Source organism: Neofelis nebulosa, chromosome 12 (assembly GCF_028018385.1).
Source record: "Neofelis nebulosa isolate mNeoNeb1 chromosome 12, mNeoNeb1.pri, whole genome shotgun sequence".
In the NCBI taxonomy this organism is placed as follows: domain Eukaryota; kingdom Metazoa; phylum Chordata; class Mammalia; order Carnivora; family Felidae; genus Neofelis; species Neofelis nebulosa.
The window spans coordinates 6,779,978-6,805,442 of record NC_080793.1 but is presented as its reverse complement, the minus strand read 5'-3'; the positions used below and the strand labels follow the sequence as shown (position 1 = coordinate 6,805,442).

The 25,465-nt window shown below is 58.1% G+C and overlaps 1 protein-coding gene across 1 annotated transcript in view; it reads left to right on the top strand.

Moving 5' to 3' along the window:
• PRRX2 (paired related homeobox 2) overlaps positions 1 to 24,432 on the top strand; it is a 41,598-nt gene extending 17,166 nt beyond the window's left edge. The window contains exons 2-4 of the mRNA XM_058693842.1: positions 21,628 to 21,821; positions 22,676 to 22,854; positions 23,965 to 24,432. Of these exons, the coding sequence (XP_058549825.1) occupies positions 21,628 to 21,821; positions 22,676 to 22,854; positions 23,965 to 24,100 (509 nt within the window). The 3' untranslated portion in view covers positions 24,101 to 24,432. The remainder of the gene's footprint in view (positions 1 to 21,627; positions 21,822 to 22,675; positions 22,855 to 23,964) is intronic.
• The last annotated feature ends 1,033 nt before the right edge of the window (positions 24,433 to 25,465 follow it).

Genomic DNA, 25,465 nt, shown 5'->3' with positions numbered 1-25,465 from the left:
CAAACTTGGGCGGCCCACGTCAACTCTCCCGGGCTCTTTCCCCTTTCGTAAAGCCAGTCGATGACCGGATCCCCCTTGCACCGTCTCTAAGGGTGGGTGAGAAAGGGCTTCGAGGGCCGGAAGGGTCCCCGGGAGTGAAGGAGGGCTGTTTGAAGAGCCACCCTCCACCCGGGCTCCACGGTGCGGGCACGGACCATGCCTCTCCGCGCCTTCCTGCCCCGACCCCCAGAACCCCCGCGATAGCACACCGAACTCCTGTTTTCTCCAAGAAGCACCACGGACAGCAGCGTGAGGCTCAGCGACTCTGAAGGAGAAAGGGGGGGCGAGGGCTCCCCGGGTCCACGTGGCTCGCTCTGACTGTTCCGCTGAGGCTCCCCGGGAGGTAGGGACAACGAGGGTCTCGTTGGCGGGAACGTTCCACGTTGCCGTCTGCCGAGAGGCCCGTGGCTTACAGGTGCTGGTCCCGTGGCACCGGGAGACACTCCCACGCTCCTTACCGCACCCCCACCTCCTCTCCAAATCTCTCCCCTTTAAGCTTTCTTGGCTTCTCTGGGCTCCCCGGGCACTCACATCTAGAGCAAAAGCCTGCCCGCTCTGGTCTGAATCCTAACGCTGCCGACCAGCTAGCTGGGTGACCCTGGGCAGGCCCTCCTTCTCCCCGAGCCTTGGCTGCCCCCTCCGTAGAACCCGGGTAAGCGACAGCGTTCGTCTCCCAGGGTGGTGCATTTGGCTCGGTGCCCTGCACGCGAGGGTGGCTCTGCAGATGTCTCCAGAGTCCATCATTTCTCAGTCCCCTGCCTTCTGCCCGGCGCCGTGGGGTTAGCTACCCGAGTTATTGCCGGTGACGATCCATTTTGCAGATGGAGAACTAGGCCCGCTTGGGCTAAGTGGCCTAGTTCTGGGGCTCGACTCCAGGCGGGTGTGATGCCCAAAGACCATGCATTTGGCGTTGTCTGTGGGTGGTTCTCGACCCTGGCTTGTGTGATAGGCCAAACCTGTTGAGTCAGACTCTTGAGGGTGGAGGGCTGGGTGCGGCTTGGCATCTTATTATTATTATTTTTTTTAATGTTGATTTATTTTTGAGAGAGAGAGAGATAGAGCACGCACGGGGGAGGGACAGAGAAAGAGAGAGAGGGAGACACAGAATCGGAAGCAGGCTCCAGGCTCTGAGCTGTCAGCACAGAGTCCAATGCGGGGCTCGAACTCACGAACCGTGAGATGGTGACCTGAGCCGAAGGCGGACACCCCACCCCCCAGGGATTGTGCTGAGCACCTACAGCTAGGACCCCCGTTTCAGCTTGCAGCCCCCATCCCTCCCACCTTCCCCAGCCCATCCCCTGCTTCTCTCATGGCCTGTGTTTTGCGGGGTGCGTCCCTCTTTCCCTGAGAATTAGCACGAAACCTGAGTCTTCTCTGGCAGAACTTGTCAGCCCTTTGGGCACACTTTTGAGGCTAATGACTCGCTTTAGAAAGGCCCCCTGTGTTCAGGGCAGGTGATGTTAGACACACAGGTTGCTTCGGGTTGCCGGGAAGGATCTGAACCTTAGTGACCAGGTAAGCAGGATCCGGGGCTTGACAGGGCCGCCCAAGGGCCACAGTTCTGGGGGACAGATGCACCTATCACTGTCAACACAATACGTGCTCTCAAAATCCTAAATCGGATGTGCCTGGGCCAGGATGTGGGTAACTGGGCCAAACACCTCCCTTGGGTGGGCCAGAAACCGTAGTGGCTCAGGAGTGCCAGCTAGAAAATGTGCAGTGTTAGGGGCACCCAGGTGGCTTAGTCGGTTAAGCGTCCGACTTCCGCTCAGGTCACGATCTCACCGTTCCCGAGTTCGAGCTCCGCGTCAGGCTCTGTGCTGACAGCTGGGAGCCTGGAGCCTGCTTCCGATTCTGTGTCTCCCTCTCTGTCTCTGCCCATCCCCCACTCACACTCTGTCTCTCTCTCTTTCTCAAACATAAATTTTAAAAAAACATTTTTAAAAATGTGCAGGATTTTGGAAGCTGATTGTCAAACACAGATGCCATCGAGAGTTCAAGTACATAAACTCCCAACTACACAAGCTATATTTAAAGCAAGGGCAACATTTACTCCAAACTCCCGTCTTATCATTTTGCTACATTTACTATTATTTATATCCTTGGGGTCATTTGCATGTTCGGGATCTGGGCAACCGGAATAACTAGACTCCCCTGTGCTTCTGCGTGGCTCCTGGTTTTGCCTTCACTGGTGTTACATTGTAGCTAGAAATTGGTTGTGGTGGAAGCAGTTATACCCCAGAAACTGGCAAACATAAATCAAGGGTCACTGGTTGTGACACGTTTAGGCTGTGACACGTTTAGCAGCATACCACAAGCCATAACTTAAAAAAAAAAAAAAAAAAAAAAAATTTGTTTTTGGTTTTCCCTCGAAATAGACTTTGTTTTTTTTAGGGAAGTTTCAGGGTCACAGCAAAGGTGAGCAGGAAGTTCTCATCCCCGTCCCCCGCCCCTCCCACATGGTCGGCCCCAGTGTCAACCTCCTACGTTTGTCTGTCGCAGTTCAGGAACGCACACTGGCACATCATTGGCACCCCGCCCGTAGGCTTTGGACAAATGGATAATGACAGATACCCACCACTACAGTATCCTATGGAATGGTTTCGCTGCCCTAAAAAATTCCGTATTTCACCTGTTTATCGCTCCCCCGGATGCCCACCCCTTTTTCTTGTTTGCATAGTTTTGCCTTTTCCGGAATGTCATATGGTTGGAATCATACAGGGTGTGGCCTTTTCAGATTGACTTCTTTCGCTTAGTAGGATGCATTTAAAGTTCCTTCATTTCTTGGGGCGCCTGGGTGGCTCACTCGGTTAAGCGTCCAACTTCAGCTCAGGTCACGATCTCGCAGTTCGAGCCCCAGTTCGTGAGTGCGAGCCCTGCGTCGGGCTCTGTGCTGATGTCTTGGAGCCTGGAGTCTGCTTCGGATTCTGTGTCTTCCTCTCTCTCTGCCCTTCTGATGTTCACACTCTGTCTCTCTCAGATGTTCACACTCTGTCTCTCTCTGTCTCAAAAATAAATAAACATTAAAAAAATTTTTTTTTAAGTTCCTTCATTTCTTTTCCTGGCTTGATAGCTCATTTCTTTTAAAGCCGAATAATATTCTGTTGTCTGGATGGACCACGGTTCATCTGCTCACCTTCCAAGTTTTGGCAGCTATGAATAAAGCTGCTGTGAGCGTCCACGTGCGGCTTTTGGTGTGGACGTGGGTTTTCAACTCCTTTGGGTAAATACCAAGAAGCGCGATTGCTGGGTCACATGGTTAAGAGTAGGGTTAGTTTCGTAAAAAAACCTGGCAAACTGGCTTCCAAAGTGGCTGCACCATTTTGTATGCCCGCCAGCCGTGAATGAGAGTAAACCTGGGTTGTTTAGGGGCGCCCAGGTGGCTCAGCCGGTTAAGCATCCGACTTCGGCTCAGGTTATGATCTCAAAGTTCATGAGTTCGAGCCCCACGTCGGGCTCTGTGCTGACAGCTCAGAGCCTGGAGCCTGCTTCCGATTCTGTGTCTTCTCTTTGCCCCTCCCCCACTCATGTTCTCTCTCTCTCTCTCTCTCTCTCTCTCTCTCCCCCTCCCTCAAAAATAAATAAGAATTAAAAAATTAAAAAAAAAAGACTTGGGTTGGTTACAATATAATTTTGTAAAAAACTTTTTTCATGGTACGGTCTTAAAAATAATTGTTCTCTCGAGGTGAAACTTGGCTTGCCCACATTACTAGCAATGTGCTATTCCCGTGCAGTGGGCAGAATATTGTCCGTTTTATTTTTTTTAACTTATTTATTTTTTTAGTGTGTATTTATTTTTGAGGAAGAGAGAGAGAGAGAACGTGAGCGAGGGAGGGGCAGAGAGAGAGAGGGAGGGGAGAATCCCAAGCAGGCTCCGCGCTGTCGGTGAAGAGCCCGATGCGGGGCTTGAACTCACGAACCGTGAGATCTCACGGTTCGTGAGTTCAAGCCCCGAGCCGAAATCAAGAGTGGGGTGCTTCACCGACTGAGCCACCCAGGCACCCCATCCCTATTTTAAATACGTCAAAGGCGGTAGGACGACTTTTCTTGCCGCCACTGGGGCCCTGGACAAGGGCTTGCCTCCTGGAGATGCCAGATTGCCCCTCATTTATTTCCTTAAGGAGGCAAAACCGAACATACGTTTCTTCAAATGCACCTCTGTGAGCCGTGTCACAGATGAGTGTGTCAGGGGCCAAGGGGCAGTGAGATGATGGCCTATGTGACACAACCCTTGAGGTGGAAAGAGCCCCCAGAGGGGAGCAAAACCCATGCCCCCCTCTCTGCCTTTGTCTGGAACTCTCCCCGCGCCCCTGAGCACACGGTGCCTCCTTCCTGGTCTCTCTCTTCTGCTTCTGTACGACAAGGACGCTGCAGCCAGGCTGAGGACTGACAGATGCTCGCCTTCCAATCAGACCCCCCTTCCTGAGCCCATGGCAAACAACCAGGGTCCCTCAGGATCTTCCTTAACACAGTGTCCCAAACAGCTGTACCAGGCGATTAGAAGTGGTGTGGGAAGGCGCGTCGGGGTCGTGTGCCTGATTAGTCCCACGCTAACCGGCTGTGTGACCTTGGAGACGCCATTCGTCCTCTCAGATCCAGTGTCTACATCTGTGTAATGGGTTGATGAGGGTATCTGGTTCCCGGGGTTGCAGATGTGGGGACTCTGGAAAGTCACGGGTGCAGGGGGTCCGGCACACAGGGGTCTCCGTAGAGGGTGGCTGCGGGAGCCCCTTTCGGGGTCACACGAACTCGTACGGTGTCGGCACGTGGCCCCGGTGGTCAAGCAAAGGCCTCAGAGCTGGGCCGGGCCTCTGGCTTGGGAGGTTCAGCGTCCCTCCCCTCCCCAGCCACCCACCCTGGGCACCTGCGGTCGGCATCCTGTCCAGAGGCTTCTGGCTAAGGAAGGAGGGGGGGAGGCCACCAGATGGAAGGTCTGGTCACAGACCCCTGTGACCAGAAACTGTCGCAAGCTTCAGTACCAGGAGAAAGAAACCACCTTTACGGAGTGGCAGCCACTTTGTAAAATCCCTCCCTCCAAATTCACTGTCATTTGCTCCAGGCTCTACTCGGCCAGGTTGCCTCTTTGGTTTGGTTTTTACACCCGGAACCCCTGTCTGTTAGTCCCGGCCAGTGGCCTGGCCTTCAGTGGCCCCCAGCCCCACTCGGCGTGCCTTACCGTTGGGGGGGGGGGATATCTTACTCTGGGGGGGGGGAATAAGGGCTGGGAGCTGGGTTAGGAGCCCCCAGTTTGCAGGAGCCTCCCCTTCCTGCACCAGGCTGCCCTTCTCCTGGCACCCCGTTCTGGGTGGCGAGGGTGGGGGATGGGGCCCCCCCCTAGCCCAGAACTTTAACGTGGGGCTTGGGCTGGAGAGTAAAACCAGACGGGCTTTGGACGCCTGGGCGCATTCGCCAAGGCCGTCGTCGCAGAGCCTATCAGCCTTCGGCCGGGAACTTTTTAAAAGTGTGGTTTTGTTCTCAAACCCAGAGTTTCTGATGGCCCACGTTAACAAGCCCCCCAAGTGAATTCAGAGGGTATTAATGGGAAAGTTCTGAACAGAACTCCCCCGTGGTGTAAGCAGCTCCGGGGGGAAAAAAAAAAATGCTCTTCTCCTAGTTTTAAGGGCGAACGTGGCACTTTGATGTGGGACCGTTTTCTTATAAAGTCCCCTGCGAGGGGGGGGAAATGCTAAAATTTAACCTGCAGCCAACAAATTACTTGCAATTTGCAAGCACACGTGCTTACCTCTAGGGACTAAAGGCCGTAGTGTATATGCGTGTGTGTGTGTGTGTGTGTGTGTCTAAAGAGAGGGAAACCTGCTTCCACTGGCCGACCCACTTTAACCCGCTCAGATGGAGATCCTTTAAAGATCGTAGCTTCCTTTTTATTTTTAATTTTAATATTTATTCATTTTTGAGAGAGAGAGAGAGAGAGAGAAACAGAGCACGAGTGGGGGAGGGACAGAGAGAGAAGGAGACACAGAATCCGAAGCAGGCTCCAGGCTCCGAGCTGTCCGCACAGAGCCCCATGCGGGGCTCGAACTCACGAACTGTGAGATCATGACCTGAGCCGAAGTGGGAGGCTACACCGACTGAGCCACTGGGGGGCGGGGGGGGGGGGGCTCACAGCTTCCTTTTAAAGGCAAAACAGACATGGACATGCCGTCTACCCTCGAATAATAAAAAAAAGGCGCTTCCAAAGCGGGGCGGCTTCCTCCGGAGGAGCCGGAGTGGGCCTGAAGCGCACCCCGGGGCTGCAGGGTTGATTTCGGGAGCATTTCGGAATGAGGAGTCGGCTTGGAACCTTGCCGAGAGAAAGAATCCACCCACATTGCTGAGCTGTCCCCCCCGGAAGCCTCACCGCCTCCAGGTGTTCGGGTCGGAGGACCTCAGCCGAAGCCTCAGGGGTTGCAGCTGAGGACAGGCTCTCCTCCGAGAAAGGGGGTGTGGGCGCCCCAGGTAAAGGCCGGCGTTGCCTCCGCCGACTGCCAGTGACCTTGGGTTCCGGGTGTGCGCGTGAGTTGAGGAGGCGGCAAAACTGATGCCGAGCCGCCTGGGGTGTGTGTGTGTCGGGGGGGGGGGGAGCGGAGTCCTGCGCCCCAGTGGGAGACCAGCTGGGGTGCCTTCCCGATGGGTAACCTTGGTGCGACCGGCCGCTCCAGCCTCAGTTAACCGACCGTGAAATGGACGCGCGATGGCAGCGGCGTCTTCGCAGAGGGTCACGGTGCGCGGAGGTGCGCCCTCGCGGCGCCGCACCCCCGCGCTTGGCCCGGCCGTGCGCGCGGGGGCAAGCGGGCAGCGCCGGTCACCGGCTGGCGGAGGCCTCCGTGAACTCGGGTTCCCGGGACGGGAAAAGGGCAGTCCCGGTTCCAAGCCGGGGACGGAGCGGAGGCTGGGGGGCGGGGGTGGGAGGGAGGTGTCGGAGCCGGAGGGCGGGCGGAGGGAGGGGGAGGGGGAGGGGGAGGGGAGGGGGAGGGCGGGCGCGCCGGCCCCCGCGCGCCCCGCGCCCACCCCTGCGCGCCCGCCCTCCCGCGCGGGCGGCCGCCTCGCACTCCCGCTGAGCGGCTTGGCGGCGGCGGGCGCGGGCCGCGCGGGGCCGGGCGCGCCGATCTATTAACGTCTGTGTGTCTGGGCCGCGGGTCTGCGGCGAGGCAGGCGCCAGGGGCTCGCCTGGAACCAGATGTGCCGCGGCGCCGCTCTGGCCGCCACCGGCGCGGCGCGCTCGCACGCACGGGCTGGCGCGCACATGGCCGGGCGGGGCGGGCGGCGGCGGCGGCGGCTGGCGCGCCGGGCCGGGCACCACCCCCTCCCCCCCACCCCCCCCCACCCCCGCCCCCCGGGGTTCGGGGTCGACCCCGGCCCCGCGTGTGCGGAAAAGCGACCCCAGCCCCCACCCGCCAGCCGAGCGCCGGTGCGCCCCGCCCGGCGGGGAAAGCGACCCCCGGGGCGCGGGGCTTCCCCGGTTGGGGTCCGCCCAGCCCGCTGGCCTCATCCCCGGGAGGGAAGGATGGCCTCTTGGAGAGCCCCACCCCCTCCCCCCAAGGACCGGGGACTCTTCCCGGCCGCCCCCCAAGTTTGTTTTCTCAAGTCAGTGCGTAAGATTTTTCAAGTTCTGAGTCAGAGCTTCCCCTAAGATGAGGAGTTTGGGCCACACTGAGACAGGCCAGCGTGGGGGGGAGGGGAGCAGGAAACGGGGCGAAGGGAACGTGGGGGTTGGCCGCTTGGAAGCGCATGGATGCGCGAGGGGGCTTTTCGCCCGCCGGGGTAAAGGCAAGGGTTTCAGCGAGGCCTGTCCCCGCTTGGCAACAAATCGGCATCGACCGCAGGACGGGCTTCAGCCTCCCCCGGCGGCTTGGGGTGCCCTGCCCTTCCGGACCCCCTCCTTCCCTCCCTGGGCCCCCTCTGGGGTGCTGCGGTGAGCAAGGGACCGGGCCCCCAGCAGAAGACCACTCCCACCAGGGGAAGTTAGGAAGATGGGGGCGGGGGTGGCGAGGGGGCACCCTGGTCCCCCTAGATGGAGGCCTCGTGGAGAGCAGACAGGAAGCACGGGACAGGGTGGCGCTGTCGGTCTGGGCCGGCCCAAGTCTGGCTGCGGAGGAGGCGGGCGTCACCCAGGGCCTTGGGGTTTGGGGTGGTCCCCTCGGTTTGCAGTCCTTCCCGGACTCGTGGGAAGAGTGTTGCACAGAAAACCTTTGAAGATATGTGGGAAGAGTGCTTGCTCCTGGCCTTCCAGGCTCCTAGAAGTGGGGAGCTGGGACGCTGAGTCGCGGGAAGGGAACATCCGCCCCGTAAACACCAGCGCCCGGAAGCAGGTGCCTGTGGGGTGAGGGCTCCTGTACCTGCTGGGCCGTCCCCAGGGGCTCGGGATGGCGTGGAGAGGGCGAGACGCGGGTGGCCGACCGGCTGGCCGTTTCCCCCTGCTGCAGAGGAGGCTACCGTTCTCGCCACCGCCGGCCCGTTGGAGCACGTCACTCGTGAGGAGACCCAGGCCCAGTGGATCAGGCTCTGGCCCCCAAATTTAGAGAATAAATACATTCGTTTCTTCAGATGGGAGGGTCAGGAGAGTGGGAAAGCTCGTACACTTCACCCCGATCTATAGTGCATAAAAGTCTTCACGGATTGGGGTGGCCAGAGAATTGGGGTTACCTCCCCTTCGGCCCGCAATTCCATCCATCCATCCATCCATCCATCCATCCATTCATTCTTGCAATCAGTCATTCATATAGTTATTCATCCAGTATTTATTGAGCACCTACTACGTGCCAGGCGCTGAGCATAAAGAGGCAAGTTCAGTCTGGGACTGGGAGGGCTTCCTGCTGGAAGCAGCCCAGCTTCTGTGGAAGTGTCCGCGAAGGACAGACTTTTGGGGGCACATTCGGGGAAGCCTCTGTTGGGGGGGCGGGGCACCAGCCCTGGGGCAAAGGTGACCTTTAGGAGTGTTTGGGAGTGAGACTTCAGTGCGCCAAGACCTCTCAGTAGCCAAGGTCTCCACAACACAGATGCAAACGTGAGGTTCAGAGAGGTTAAGTAACTCGCCCCAAGGTCGCCCAGCCACTAGATGGCCAGTCTGGGACTCTAACTGAGACCCATCTGACCCCACATAATATACTCATGGCTGATGTGACGTAGCATGTACTAGGTCCCAGACGCTGTTTTCAGAATTGCATAAATGTGAACTCATTCAATCCGCGTAAGGGATAGGTGGTTATCTCCGTTTTCTAGACGGGAGCACCGAAGTACAGAAAGGTTGTAACTTACTCAGGGTCCTGAGCAGTGAAGCTAGGATTCGAACCCCGGGCGGGAGGGGGCGGGCAGGCTGATTCCAGAGTCCAGCTTTTAACCATCGTGCTGGGTGCATCAGCTTCAAAACTCTTGGGGGGAACCTGTTCTGGCAGGAGAGAGCCCAGAAGGTCCTGGAAGAGAGGTTGTAGGAACTAACGCCGAAGTGGGTGGAGTTTGGAAATCCAGCGGGAGGACAAAGACTCGAGCCATTTCCGCGGCGGTTGACGACAGAGGAAAATCGGACAGAACGTAGGTGTCCAACAAGAGGGGAATGACTAGTGAGGTGGTCTTAGGACCCCCGTGAGGCGAAATGATGCAGCCGCTCACGGTGAGCTTGACGAAGAGGGCGGAGCTTAAATGAACATCAACCAACACGTGCTGAGCCCTGGTCTGTGCGGCTCACAGCAAAAGGGAGTGAATCTTGGGGAATCCGCCCCCTAAAATCGTGAGGTGGTAGTCGTCGCCGACATAATAGCTAAGTGACTTGGGCACTTCCGAGGTGCCAGGGGCGTTGTCGGAGCACGTCAGGTACCGCTGCCTCCGTTGACAGTGAGGCAACCAGACTCCGGGAGGTGAAGCCACGTGTCCACAGAGCTCCCGTGGCTGGTGCGAGGTGGAGCCAGAACTTGAATGCAGCTATTTCCAGAAAGCAGAGGGCGGTCTAGCGGGTTGTCCACTGCACGACTATAGGGGGCACCAGGTACACTATAGTCTATGGGGATGGTGCCCTTGGAGTTGCGCAGTGCACAACCTGTGCAACCGTACATGCTGTCTCTGCTGCGCATGTCTGATCTTAATCCTGGCCTTTTCACCAATGCCTCGTCCCAAAAAGAAAATGTTATTCATGCGCACCGTTAAGTGGACTCAGGTGCAAGCTGGATACGTGTGGACGCGGGCCAAAAAGTCCGCAAAAAACTAAACCGATAGGCTGGCATGGTGGGATCGAGGGGTGATTTTTCTTCTTTCAAAGGTCCTTCAGGGCTGGTCTTTGTTGTGGTTTGTTCCCTCCCCATTAAAAAAAAAGAAGAAGAAAAATTGGAATGCCAGAGCAGCTCCCGCTGATACAACTTTCCGTAACGATGGAAATGTTCCCTGTCTGTGCCGTCCCACTCGTGGCCGTCGAGCCCTTGAAAACGTGGCTCGGGTGACTGCGGAACGGGATTTATGTTGTTATTTCATTCGAATCGGTGTGAACGGAGACGGCTGCGCGGAGCTCGCGGCTACCGCCTGGGACGGGGCGGAGCAAGAGCGCCCATCGCTGCTTTTCGTGTCGTGCCTCGCCATCCCCAGCTTGCGGCCCTGAAGCCCGCGGTGGCCACACTTGCGGGTGGGAGAGACTTTGCCGCAAAGTCCGAGCGGGAGCGCCTGGGTGGCTGCGTCGGTTGAGCGGCCGACTTCGGCTCAGGTCACGATCTCGCGGTCCGGGAGTTCGAGCCCCGCGTCGGGCTCTGTGCCCACGGCTCAGGGCCTGGAGCCTGCTTTGGATTCTGTGTCTCCCTCTCTCTGCCCCTCCCCCGTTCATGCTCTGTCTCTCCCTGTCTCAAAAAAAAAAAAATAAATAAATAAATAATAAAACGTTAAAAAAAAAAAAAAAAAAACTGGGACAGAGGAAACCATACTGGGCCCTTAGCAGCAACTTCACCCTGGTCCCCAAAGGGTTAACCGGAGCCCCTCTCCTCCAGGGAGCAACCGCTTTGGGGACCCAGAGACTAGGCATAAATTGTTTGCCTCATAGCCTGGCTGGGTGACCAGGGTCGGTGACTTCCCCTCTCTGAACCTCCCCATCCCCCACTGAGAACAAGGCTTAATAACGGTGTCTTCCACGTTTCCGAAGGCAGGGCTCTATAACCCAGGGCCAGGCACGTAATAAAGTTTAGTAAACGGAGGCCAAACAGAAAAAGGGAAGGGAAGGGAGGGGAGGGGAGGAGAAGGAAAAGAAAAGAGAGAAGAGAAGAGAAGGAAAAGAAAAGAAAAGAAAAGAAAAGAAAACAGAAAAAGGGAAGGGAAGGGAGGGGAGGGGAAGGAAAAGAAAAGAAAGAAGAGAAGAGAAGGAAAAGAAAAGAAAAGAAAAAAGAAAGGAGAGGAAAAGAAAAGAAAACAAAAGGAAAGGAAAGGAAAAACAAGGAAAGGAAAAGAAAAGGGAGGGGAAGGAGTCCCATGTCCTCACCCACAGGCCCAGCTGCAGTGACGAGAGCAGCCTAACAGTCAAGACAGCCTTGGAGCTCCTCTGAGCTGAGCCTCAGACACATTTTCCAGAAGGCCTGGAACTCACCAGCGGGTCATAAAAACCCTCTGGCCGTGCTTTAAAGGTTACCCTCTCTGGGAGCGCGGCGTGGACCCAGAGCCAGGGCTCCGCGAGGTCCCCCCGGCCTCGGGAGAGGGGCTAACGGGCACGGCCTCGGTCTTGCCTGCTCCCTTGGGGTAGGAGGGGGCGACCGGTGGGGACCCCAAGATGGAACAGGGGGCGGAGGGGGCGGGTTCTTCTGGGGCAAAAGAGACTTGGCTTTCCGTCACGCTGACTTTACAGGGTGGGGTCTGCGGACCGGATTCTCCGAGTCCGTGAATCACCCGAACGAGGTTCCATGCAGAATTTTGTGTGCACCTGTGTTTTTCTGGGAAGGACCCGTAGAATTCCTCAGATTCCTCCAGGGGTTCACAGTCGAAACGGGGGGGGGGGGGGGGAGGACCAGTGAGCCAGGGCCTAGGTTTCCCTTGGGGAAAAAAGTCAGAGCGGGGAGAAGGGTTGTCTGTGTCAAGCCCTCAGGGGAGCCCCGGACTGTTCCATCGGGGACAGGGAGGGGCGATGGTAACTCCTCTCACCCCAGCGCACAGATGGTGAAACTGAGGGCCCCGAAGCGAGGGACAGGGGAGTTTTCCCCATTCTCAGATGCTGGGGGGCAGAGGGAGGCAGTCATTTGCTCTCTGGGTGGGCTGCGGGTTGCCCCTCCCCCACTGTCCCCAAGCGTGCCCCGTCGCTGGGTCAAGGGTAAGCCGCATCCGCCCCGTTCCCGGGGAACCCAGGGACGCGGGGAGCAGGGGGGAGGCACACGTGTGTTCTTGCGGATCGCACCTCGCCTCAGGGGGCAGAACGTGGGACCCCAGTGCCTCGCTGGGAGCGTTTGGCCAAGCCAGCGCCCCCCTCCTTGCCGCCATTTCCGCATCTACAAAAATAAAGGCCTTTGACAGTTGAGCTGTGAGGACCCTGCAGGTCTGAGCCCTCGAGGAGACGAGAGTACCAGGCTTGAGGCCCCCAGGGCCGTTTGCGGGTTTTCTTCGGAACCGAGCTCTCCGAACGTCTCTCTCCCTGACCATCAGGGCTCACCGCGGTTCCCAGCAGGTGCCGGCTGCGGGCTTTGCGAGGCCCCCCCCCCCCTCCCCAGGCTCCTAACTGGGAGGCAGGACCCCACGCTGGCCCCTGAGCGGCAACGTCACCCCGGTCTGGAAGTGGTTAACGAGGGCAGCTTGCCTCCAAATACCAACCCCTTATTAAAATGTAGGTCTGACAATAAACTTGGCATTGGGCCACCAGCCTCGGATTAAAACCAGACGGGACAGACACTGCCCTCCTTCTCTGACCAACTTGTGAGCGGGGGAGGGGGGCGGGCCTGCTCCTCTTCCTCCTGAATGACTCCCCGACTCCCTTCCCTCCTGTGCTCCCACTTTCTGGAGGTGGTTTTGGGGTGTGGGGAGCGGAGGAGGCTGGGCCGACCGCCGATGTCAAGTTTGAACCCTTGGCTCCTGGGCTGCTAAAGCCAGAGGCCTGGGTGCGGGACACAGGAGGAGGCTTGGGAAACCCAGAGCCCTTGAGATGGCCAGCTGTAGCTGGCCTTGACCCCCTGGCCCTTTTCTGTGCCTGAGAATAGGACGTAGATATTCTCTGCCCAGTAGCTTTGTCTCTGCTCCCCGCTTGGGCCCAGTGACGCCATTTCTCAAAAGGCTCCTGGGCCTGAGAAGAGGCTTTGGCCTAATCTGTATCTGCCCCCTGGCTTCCCCCAGGGGTGGCAGCCCCACATGTCCCCTCTCCCATGGAGAGACGTTCTGCCCCCAGCCTTTCCTGTGTACTTCTTTTTATAGACCAACTTTATTGAGATATACTGCATGGGCCATACAATTCATCCCCTTAAAGTGTGCACGCCAGTGAGTTTTAATATGTTCACTTGTGCAACCATCGCCAAGATTTTAGAGCTTTTCCGGCAGCCCAAACAGAAACCCCGCACCCCTCGGTCATCACTGTCCATCCCCCCCACCCCACCCCACCCAGGCCCTAGCAGCCGCCGACGGACGTTCTGTCTCTCTAGGTTTTGCTTGTTCTGGACATTTCTCGTCTTCGGAATCCTTCATTATGCGGCCCTTCCTGGATGGCACGGGCTGCTTTTACGTAGCACGGTATTTTTAAACATAAATAACGTTTTTAAAGGCTCGCCCACATCAGAGCATGGATCAGCACCTCGTTCCTTTTTACGGTCAAAAAACATTCCATTGTAGGGGCGCCTGGGTGGCGCAGTCGGTTAAGCGGCCGACTTCAGCCAGGTCACGATCTCGCGGTCTGTGAGTTCGAGCCCCACGTCAGGCTCTGGGCTGATGGCTCGGAGCCTGGAGCCTGTTTCCGATTCTGTCTCCCTCTCTCTCTGCCCCTCCCCCGTTCATGCTCTGTCTCTGTCTGTCCCAAAAATAAATAAAAAAAAAAAAAAAAAAAAAAAAAAAAAACATTCCATTGTGTGGACAGACTACATTCTGTTTACCCAGTCATCAGTTGGCCGGGCGTTTGGGTTGTCTCCAAGTTCGGGCTGTTTGGAGTATCGTGGTGTGGACGTAGGTTTCATTCCCCCCCCCCCCCCCCCCCCCCGGGTAGATACCTAGCAGTGAAACTGCTGGGTCAGATGGTAACTCGGAATTTCACATTTGGAGGACCTGCCAGACTCTTCCAGAGCGGCTGCACCATTGGACTTTCCCGCCAGCGGTGCACGGGGGGGTCCAATGTCTCCAAATTCTTGTCCCCGCTTGTTATTATCTGCCTTCTGATTCTAGCCGTCATACTGGGTGTGAAGCGGCATCTCCTTGTGGTTGCGCGTTGCATTTTCTTGATGACTCAGGACCAGCACTTTTTTCACATGCTTGTTGGCCATTCACATGCCTCCTTTGGGAAAACGCCGATGCGGACCTTTTGCTCATTTTTAATGGGATGGTTTGCCTTTTTATTGTCGCGTGGAAAGCGTTCTTCATATTTTCTAAATACGATCCCTTACCGAATATGCGACTTGTGGATATTTTCCTCGTTCTCTGGGTTGTCTTTTTCACTGTCTTTTTTTTTCCTTAAGGTTTATTTATTTTGAGAGAGAGGGCGGGGGAGGGGCAGAGTAGAGGGAGAGGGAGAGCATCCCAGGCAGGCTCCGAGCCGTCAGCACAGAGCCCGACGCGGGGCTCGAACCCACGGATGTGAGATCGTGACGAAGCTGAAGTTGGACGCTCAACTGACCGAGCCGCCCAGGTGCCCCGACCCCCTTTTTCACTTTCTTGATGGTGTCCACCAAAGTTTTAATCTTTATGAAGTCTGATTTATCTTCCTTTCTTTACTGGCTTGTGCTTTGAGTTGTCCCATCTAAGTAACCGTTGTCTGGCCTTTTGAAGGGCAGGGGGAACTGGGTTTGGATGCTGGGACTTCCCATTGTTTTCTGGAGGGAGGCCTTCCCTCATTTATATTGAGACATCTTTTTGAGACCAAACTTCTTGCCCAGTCCCGGGGATATAGCAGTGACAAGGCGCACACAGTCCCTACCTCCTAGAGCTGAGCTAAAGGGAAGAGACAAGCACAAAGTGGAGAACCAGAACAGAAGAACAACTTCATTGCAGACGTTCAGGAGAGGGAGACAGCCCAGGAGCCTGTGGCGAGGAGATCTGGCCTGGCCTGGGGGCTTGGAAAGCCTTTCAGGGCAGGGAATTTAGGTTTAGACTAAAAACTGGGTAAGCATGAGGCAGGAGTGCAGAGGGAAAAGCATGTGCAAAGGCCCTGAGGTGGGGAGGAGCTCGTGTGGTCTTGTAGGGTAGATTCCATTGGTGCACTGGGTTTCTTGGGGGTGGGGAGGGGGTCCAGTCATCCTGTGGAAGCGTATGCAGCACCCCAAGACCTTTGTGCATGTGAAGGAGAGGCTCCAGAGCCTAGAGAGACCCTAATGCGTGGCAGCTGCCTCCAGGGCTCTGCTGAGGTTTCTAGGGGACACGGGGGAGCCTCCCCCAGCCTCCTCTAGACTCCAGGGTCGGCCGAAGCCTGCTTAGGCCCCCTTGTAGCCACACCGGTCACTGGCCTGGGGGCTGTGAGGGGAGTATGGGCGTGACAGTCCCAGGTTTTTCATTCCCTCGTTCACCCAGCACTCAAAAAAATATTTGTGAAGAGTTTACCCTGAGCTAGGTCCTGTGATGGGTTCCAGAGAGACAAAACCCAGTAAGTTCCAGTCCCTGCTGGACGAATGACCCCACGTCTGCTCTACAGTGTGTCACAGCTATGACAGGAGTCTGGGAGGGCTTCCTGGAGGAGGGGGCATTCTGCTGCTGAAGGTAAAAGTCAGGGAGGGACAGAGGGGGGCGGTGGAAAGCCCAGGAATGGTATGCAGAAGGGGTCCACAGTGAGGGGTGGGCACGTCCAATGTGAGTACCACCAGCCCTCCTGAGGTCCAGGCCCTGGCTCTGCCCACCAGGGTGGCCTGGGTGGCCCCATCCACTGGATAGAGCCAGAAAGGCCCTCAAGAGAAAGCCTCTGTCCTTCGGTTGTGCTCATCATTGGATTTGCCCAGCCCTGGGCTGGGGGGCGGGCTACCTCCTCTCTCCATTATCCCAGACGACTGGCTACCAGGGATGTATCGAGAAGAGAAAGGGCTGCGGGAGTGGGCTTTCCTTGCTGCGTGACCCCGGGTAGGTCCTGGCCCCTCTCTGGGCCTCCCTCTGCCTTCTCTGTAGGACAGAGACAGCCCTGCCCGCCCCTCGTGAGGCTGTTGGGGGCCTCCGGGGAGGTGATGCTGGAAAGTCTGCCTGTGTGATCTCACCCGAGGACCCGAGGCCCTCCCCTGTGTCTTAGGCCTGGTCCCTCAGTGTCCGGGACCAACGCCAGCTTGGCCGGACATGAAACCAGCTCTTAAGGTTCCTCGCTTGGGATCCTGGCTGGAGTGGGGCCGGCCGCCTAGGGAAGCCCTTCTCCAGAAGGCTCCAGGGACCATGTTTCTTCTCCTTTCTCCCTCCTCCCCCCTCCCGTCTTTGCTTCCGTTCTTCCTTCGAACGTTGGCCTGACTGGGTGCCGTGCTCCCCTCTGGCCCCGTCTCCCAGGCTGGGCGGCCCGCGCACCCTTCTCTCCTGTGCTTCTCCAGCTGCTGCCTTCCGTGTCCCTCCTCCTGGTTCACCCTAAGCCCACGGAGAGATTCTCAGAATCCCGCTGCGGGAGGAACGAGGGTGCGGGCCTCTTAGGGCCGGTCCCCCCGCCGCGCCAAGGTGTTCAAGAACCTGGGCCTGGTGCCCATCGGCAGGTTCAAATCCCAGCTCCGGCCTTGACGAGTCTTACGGCTTTGGCATGTTGCTGTCCCGTGTGAGCCTCAGGTGCCTCATCTGTAGAATCGTGGGCTAGGGGCCCTCGTGTAAGGCCCATAGGAGGGTTAATGAGGTCATTTCTGTTGTTCCCAGTTTTCCGGGAGATTCCAGAGGCTGGGAGTCGCTAACAGATTTGCCCTGGCCACTCTGCTGGAGATCATTCCCCCTCAGCCACGCGGCTGTAGGCCTCTCACGTCTCACCTGAAGAGGTGACACATTTCCCTTCGGGTGTCCCCTGTTGGCACCGGAGACAGCTAAGGACAGATTCCAGAGTTCCCGTCTGAGCCCCGACAAGGCAGAACCAGGGGTCTTTCAGAGGAACCCTCGTCCCTTCCAGGAGACCTGGGGGGTGGGCCCGAAGCTTTTGCAGGCCCCTCCGGGCCCTCCACCTTCTTTTCTCCAGTCTTCCTCAGACTTTCCCGGCTGTAAATATTTCTGCAGCTTGGAGCTCCTTTGACCAAGGGCCGGTGTTAATTTGTTAAATCCACATCAAGGTCCTGGGGACCCGTTGTTTATTTTTGCGAACGTGTTGGCAGAGATCACATGCGGGGGGGGGGGCGGCGAGGAGAGGGGCTGCTTTTCTGGTCAGAATAAATGCTAATTAATAAAAGTTATTTATTTGGGTTGGAGCTCGCCGCGGCCCCGGGGTCAGGCACAAACTGACTATTTGAAGCAAAAACAAACAGAGGGTGTCTCTCAACAGCTTGAGGAAGGCAGAAACGAAGAGGCTGGGTTTATTTGTCTTAGGAAGAATTTGCAGTTAATTCCCTCCAGACTATTTAGACCCTTAAATTACACGGAATAAGAAAAACCATGGGTGCAGGAGAGAGAAGCCAGGACCACTCGATTATCTGGCTGAGAGCGGAGTTTTTAAATGTCTTTGGCCCTCAGTCAGCTAAATAAATGGTACGTGTGAAATAATTTAATGGCAGAAAACTGTGCACAAGTCATTCTTTTTTTTTTTTTATTGTAATGTAACCGGGGGACGAAGTAATTCGGTTTTAAGGGAGAGGGGGTTTTAAGGGAGAGGGAGCGTGGGCGGCGGGCCTCCCCTGTCTGAATACCTTTCTCTCTCCCCCTAGAGAGAGAGAGGCAGTTTCAGGCTTTCTTTTTCAACCCCAGAGAAAAGCAGGACTTTTACCGAACAAAAGGAAACTTGGGGACTAGCCCGACTTGGAAAGGGGGGGGCGGGGCCAGCCATTGCTGGCCTGAGGCTTAGTGAGTATTTATTTCTTTTCCAAATGCTTCAAAGTCCCAGCGTGGAGCCCCCAGGGGGACACACGCCCACCACAATACATTTCTCAGGCGGTGACTCAGGGACTTAGGGTAACAAATATCCAGCACATCCGCTGGGAAGCCGGTGGCCAGCCGGTGGGAAGGCCAGCCGGTGGGTTCGAGCCCCGGGTCACCTTCAGGACGATGCTTCAGTCGTCCTCGGCCTCGGCCGCCTCTCAGCCTCTGCCCGGCAGGGACTGCAGACCCGGCTTTCTACTGCGGGCTGGGACGAAGGGACCCAAGGGCCGAGAGAAAGACCCTTGGCTTCCTCATAAGCGACAATGCTAAGGGCAGCCGCTATTTATTGAGCAATTACTATGCTCTCGGCACGGAATTAAGCTCTGCTCCTCTTAGGAACTTTATGTGACTCTGGGCACGCTGTGTGTTGTCCCTTGCCGCTTCCAGAGGTGACGTCTTCCTTCGGAACAAAAGCGGGACCCAGGGACGTACTTCCCACAGTCTGGGATGGAGACCCAAGGGCATTTCCACACTTAGGCCTCCTAGAGCCAGGACTGAGATTGTGACAGACCCCTGCGTCACCTTCCCTGGGGGCAAGGCGGGTGAGGGAGGAGAGGCCGAGCCTACAGCCCCGGGCCGGCCCAGAGGTGCAACCTTGGCCTCAGTTTCCCTGTGTGTGAAATGGGGTCACACCCCTCAGGGTGGGGGTTAGGGAGCAGGTGGCCCGCTTGGCACCCCCCGTGGCCCCAAACCAGCTTTGGCTGAGCGGCCCCCGTCGGAGCGGCCTTGCTGTGACCCCGGAGAGAGCGGACCCCAGACCGGCGAGGAGCCCAGCTGGGGCTGGTGTGGCAGGTTGTCGGGGACCTGGCGACAAATGCCTTTGCGTGAGGGTTCCGGCTCCAAGTCACTACTCGGTTTAAACCGGCGACGAAAGAGCCCAGTCTCTTCCGACGCCCACTTGGCGGGGCAGAAGCTGAAGAATGGTTTTCATTTAGACACCCTCCGTTTGGGATTGCTCGGAAACTTCTCGAAAAAGTCTCCTTTTTTGGCCGAAATGCCTCCTGCGTTGGGTGTGTGCCCAATCGGCGTTGCCTGAAGGGGGACGGAAGTCGTCTCTGGGTTGGCTGGTGTTCCAGAAGCTTCTGTCCCCGCTTTCGGGGCTGTTGATCACCCCCCGGTTTTCAGCTCACGGGCCCTCGTTGTTTTGGTTTAGATTTCCTCCCGCTCCAGGGGACAGGGATGCGGGGCAGAGACACGGTCACAGGCACCAGGCATTCTCCTCCACTTTTCCGTTTTCGGGGGGGGGGGAGGGGAGAAGGCTGGAGCCAGGCCAGGGGACACGGCGGCTCCCTTGGGACCACTCGCGTTCCCCATCGCTCCCCAGCCTGTGTCTCCTGTGTTTGCAACCATCCTGAACGTCCCGCTGAGCCAGGGCCGTGGGCATGGTGCACGAGAAGATTCTTCGCTGTGGGGGCCTGTTCTCGTCTTGAAGGGTATTTAGCGACAGCTCCCGGCCTCCACCCGTTCAATCCCCATGGCACCTCCCGCCCCCCGGTCCTCACAATCAAAACTATCTCCAGACACTGTCAGATGTCCCCCCGGAGGCAGAACTGCCCTCAGATGGGAACTTCTGGTCCAAATTCAGCTGTAAGGTCATCTGTGCCCGGGCATTCCCTGAGTCCTGCCTGAGAAGACCCCCTCTTTGCCCCCACGATCATTTACCAGTCCCGTGGACCACTTCAGCCTCAAGTCCAATCAGTGGATTGCCCCAGAGGCAATAAACCCTGCTCGCGTGGGAACTTATTTGAAAGCAGGGACTGAGTGGTAGCCATTGCCGGGCCTGGAATGTTCTAGATGCTCAGCAGAGCCAATACCCGGCATTGTGCAGAGAACACTGAATGTATGAAGGGAACGTGTTGCCGGGGAAAGCAAAAAAAAACACAAGGCGTGGACTGAACTCCCAAAGGCCGACAATACGTTCTGTTGTCCAAACTGGGCAAAACAGACCTTCGCCTACACCGCTGGTGGGAAGGCTGGTGCGGGAACCTGGCCACATCTAGCGGTTTTTTGGGGTTTTTTTGTTTTTTATTGGCCCGGCGATTCCCGCTTCTAGGAATCTATCCCAAACAGACACTGGCAAAAATAGAAAATCATGTCTTCACGAGCTTATTCATCATGGCACTCTTTCAGTTGCGGAAGATTGGAAACACGCCAGAGGCCCATCCATAGGACTCTGGGAGGATAAACCAGGGGACGGTCCCCCAGCCAAGGGCCTTGGGGAGCTGGGGAGAGGAATGTGAATGATTTCTGGGCCCTGGATGGAGGGATCCCTGAGATAGGTGCTAAGTGGGGAAGAGGTGAGGTGGGGGGCAGGACGTCGTAGGTGACTTTTTGATAGGAAAAATATGGTACGTATTTTATTATATTTGCAAAGAGCGATGCTCCAGCAAAAGCAAAAACGGACCTAAAAAAACTAAGTCCCTACGCGTGGAGGGAGGGAACACAAGAGAAAATAGAGTATGCAAAACAATCCAAATAAAGAGGGCTGTGTTTGCTGTATGCGAGATGGAATGTCTGGAATATTATCAAGTAAAAAACAGGGAAGTTGAAGCACCAATGTGTTCAGCACGGTCTCATGCTTGTAAGTTTTTTAAAGGTACATTTGTAATCTGGTAAAGCGCGGGGAGAGGAGGGTACTTCGTGTCACTTTTTTACCCCCTTCTGGTTTTCGAATCCGTTCCTGCCACCAGCAATGACATTACTTTGTTATTATCATGTACGTTTTTAATAAGAAAATCGGATAGGTGAGGAAGGGCTGACCTGGGCAGTGTCGCGGGTGGTGCCGGTGAGCGCGGGAGGGGGTCCCACGTGGACCCGGGTGATCCGGAGGGCTGCCTGGAGGAGTGGGCAATGAACTGGGCTCTTGGGGACGAAGAGTCAACAGTTCTGCCCATCGATGTGGCAATAGTGGCTGAATACCCCCCCCCAACCCGTCCTCTCAAAGGACAGGGTGGACCTAAAAGGTAAGGGTTGCCGACCCCGTGCGGTCCCTAAGGTTGTGCTGGGCATCCTTACCTGAGCCGCCCGTTCTGAACCAGAGGCCAGCACAGACCCTTGGTCGGCTCCTCTGCTGGGAGTCACCCTCTGGCTCATTTCCACCTCCTGTGGCATCTGCCTGCTTTTGTTCACTGTTATATTCCCCGTGGGCCCTAGCACTGCGCCGGTCACACAGTAGCTGCTCAGTTAATACGTGTTGAAGAATGAACGGATGGATGAATGAAGGGATGCGTGAAGGAGAGAATTCAAGGGATCCGCTCCCGCCCTCGGGGCTGGACCCTCCATCCATCCGCTGCGGGAGACACGAGGAGAGCGGAGAGCGCTCAGCGCACGCTGCCGAGCCAGTGGGGGTGGAGGTGGGGGGTCGGGACCCCCTGGGCACCTCCGGGGGGGGGGGGGGCGGGACGGGGCGGGGCTGCACCGGCTGACACCCGATCCCCTCCGCAGGTGAGTGTCCGAGCCCCGGGCGCGGCGGCGGCGGCGCCGCCAAGCGGAAGAAGAAGCAGCGGCGGAACCGGACCACGTTCAACAGCAGCCAGCTGCAGGCGCTGGAGCGCGTGTTCGAGCGCACGCACTACCCCGACGCCTTTGTGCGCGAGGAGCTGGCGCGGCGCGTCAACCTCAGCGAGGCGCGTGTGCAGGTGAGCGCCGCGCACGCGTGGGCGCCCGCGGGAGCGCGCAGCCCCCTCGCCCTCGGGGGGGGGGGGGTGCGCAGCTGCTGCGGAGGGGCGGTAATTAAGAGCCGGAGCGTCAGAGGCCCGGAGCACCGAGGTTCGAGGTTCGAGGCCAAGCCCTGCCACTTCCCCGCTGTGTGGCCTTGGGCAGGTTACCTAACCTCTCTGGTGCCTCCCTGTAAAATGAGGATCGCGTGGGTCTGTTTCCTGGGGTTCTTATGAGAACCAAAGTAGTTGATATATTTGGGAGTTTTACATTTTTTTTTTTTTAAACGTTTATTTCTGAGACAGACAGAGACAGAGCATGAGCAGGGGAGGGGCAGGGAGAGAGGGAGACCCGGAATCCGGAGCAGGCTCCAGGCTCCGAGCCGTCAGCCCAGAGCCCGACGCGGGGCTCGAACCCACGAGCCGTGAGATCATGACCCGAGCCGAGGTCGGACGCCGAACCGACGGAGCCCCCCGGGCGCCCCTGGTTAATATGTTTGTAAGCGGGCTTGGAGCCGTGCCCGGCGTGGAAGGTTTGGGTGCATAAACGCCGTGTTGCAGTGTTCAGCTCTGCTCTGAGCCAAGTGCCCTTCTCTAGTTGCAACCTTACCACGTGAGGTGCTCATGTTTGCATCCCTTTCTCCAGCACACGCTTACCCAGCAGCCTTAGCATCCCCATCTTCCCGAGGAGGAAGCTGAGGCTCCGTGGGGCCGCCCGTCCACAGAGCTGGTGGCACAGCGGGCCCGCACCACCGTCCCAAAGGACTTGGGGTCCCCCCCTTGCGGCCTGCGGCTCCCGGTTCAACGCCTTCCCACCCCCCCACCCCCCCCCCCAGGTCTGGTTTCAGAACCGCCGGGCCAAGTTCCGCCGAAACGAGAGGGCCATGCTGGCCAACCGCTCTGCCTCGCTGCTCAAGTCCTACAGCCAGGAGGCCGCCATCGAGCAGCCCGTGGTTCCCCGGCCCGCCACCCTGAGCCCCGATTATCTTTCCTGGACGGCCTCGTCCCCCTACAGGTGAGAGAGCAGGAACCCCTTCTGGCGGGAGGGGGAGCAGCCTGGGCGACCCGCGCGGCCTCTTAGGGCCCGGGGCTCCTTTGAGCATCTCAAGACAGCTGTGCATGGTGCCCAGGCGCCCCTGAAGCCTGGGCCTTCCGTGTGGGGACACGTGTGTGCGCACGCTCATGAGTGTATGCGCGTGGGTGTTCCACGAGCACGCGTGTGGCTGGGTTTCGCGAGTACGTGTGCGCGTGCGTTTCCACATCGGTATGTGCACGTGGTTGTGCGTGCGTCTTGTGCGCGTGACTGTGCGTGAATGTAGGGGTGAGAAGATGAGGCCTGTCTGGAGGGGGCGGGGAAGGACCCATCAGGCCACCCTGAGGAAGTTGAAAACCTGGAGGAAGATTTCCGGGTTGGCAAGAAAGCCCCAGCCCCCTGTGTCGATCTCCCTGGGGGGCCAGGGAGGGCTGAGGGCACGGCTCCCCTGTCCCAGGGACTTGGCTGGGGTCCAGAGCCACGTTCTGGGGCACTTTTGTCCTGGTCAAAGCTGGAAAAAGGCGGCAGGGCAGGAAGGAAGAGGGAAGGGGTGCCAGGGAGTCGTTTTTCTGTGCCCACAACTCCAGGGGGTGAGCCCTGGTCTTGTGGGAGGCAAGATCCAGCGGGTCGGCTTGTGGGGTCAGAGTCCTCGTGATCCCGTGTTGGCCAGCTCTCCTGCTCTGTCCTTACCCGGAGCGGAAGAGCCACCAAGAGGTGGTTTGCCGCGTCTCCATCCTGCTGTGCACCAGGCCCAGTGCAGGAGCTGGGGGGGGGGGGGGGGGGGGGGGGGCGGGGCGGGGACGGGACCCAGGACCTGCTCTCCGGAGGCTCCTGATCCACGGAGGGACGCCTACAGATCCACAGGAGCTGCCTGTGTCCCCGTGCTGTCTGTGGGCATTTCTGACTCCTCCCCAAATTCTGCAGCCCCGATCATGCCCATCCCGTGGCGGGGAGGGCTTCCCGGGAACGTAAACCGAGGAAGGGAGGCGGGAGGACCAGAGGCTGGGGTCCAGGGCTGGCAGCCAGAAGTGGTCAGCTTCGGGCATCACGTCAGCCACAGCCCCGTGTCCTGGTATCTTCTGTCGCCCCCAGCACGGTGCCGCCCTACAGCCCTGGAGGCTCAGGCCCTGCGACCCCGGGAGTCAACATGGCCAACAGCATCGCCAGCCTCCGTCTCAAGGCCAAGGAGTTCAGCCTGCACCACAGCCAGGTGCCCACGGTGAACTGATGGTCGGCCCGCCAGGACCCAGCTGCCCGCCTGGTCTCACAACGGCAGAGAGGGCAGACGTGCGGGAGAGTGCCCTTCTCCTGTCCCCTGTCTCCAGGACAGGGATCTCCTGGGCCCTCTCTCCAGTCTGGACTCCCGGGCCCAAGAGGCTGCTGAGATCCCGGGAGCCTGGCTCAGGCCCCCGTCTACAGCCGTGGGAGACTTTGGCCCATGACCTTTGGGGGGGGTTGGGCCAGAGGTGGAGCAGGAACCCCACGAGGACTGCATTTATTTTGTGTATTAAAACCAAAAAGCTTTCGTCTTTAAGAAATAAAAAAAAATTTTTTTTTAAACCCCAAAAAGGTTGAGGGAGGGCGGGCGGACGAGGGCAGCAAAGTAATTGAGGGGTGGCCTTCTGGGGCCCTGCTCTGGCCTGCAGCCGTCGTGGGGACGGCCCTGGGCCATGCTCGGACCAGCAGCCATGGCAGGACCAGATGCCCTCATGTCCCAGCCTTCTTCTGCACGAAGCTCTCCATCACCCTGCAGAGCCCCAGGGCTGGGGAGTGGGGGAGGAAATCAGAGACTGGCCCTGGACCCCGCGGACACCCAGGCATCTGGGAGAAATCCCTGCTGTGTGACACTGGGCGGGATCCCTTCCCTGTCTGGACAGGGAGTATCCCCTCTGGGCAGGGAGTATCCCCTCTGCCCTATGGTGGGGGGCAGGGTAGGTGACCATGGATTCCTGGGCTGAGCTGACAGTGTGTGAGGCAGGTGCTAGAAATTCAATTCCTTATCTCTGGGGCTTGCAGGACGTATGGGACCCTCCTGGGCATTTGACTGTAGAGCGGCCGAGACAAATGCCCCAGACATAGTGCAGAGTGGAGGTCCCAGGTGGCCCCCCGGGACGGAGGAGTGGTCCCAATAGTCAAGGACAGCAGAAGACCTTACCCAAGTCCGCCCGCCTTTTTGCAGACGATAAGGGTCACAGAGGACACATGTGCCACCAGCCAATGACGTCACTTGTAAGGGAGTCTGCGGGAAGCCCGGGCCCCTTCCGCCTGGCCCCATACCACTCTTTCTGTGGGGCGCACCCTCCAGGGAAGTTCAGAGTCATTTCTGCTGAGGGGGCCCTCAGTCAGCCCCCAAGTAAGTAGGACAGCGCTCCCCGACCCCCAGAGGGCACGAAGGCGACCAGTCCCTCCTGGCGATGGCCCTCGTGGTGACACGGCGGTCACATCCCATGGGGTAGATCAGCTGACCTCTTGTCCCGTAGTCTGCCCTGCCCTTGCAGCCAAGTGCCCCAAAGCGTCCGTGTTCCCGCCCACCAGCTGCACACCCCTGATGACCCCAAACGGGTCAAAGCCTCGGGGACAATCCTTGTGTCGG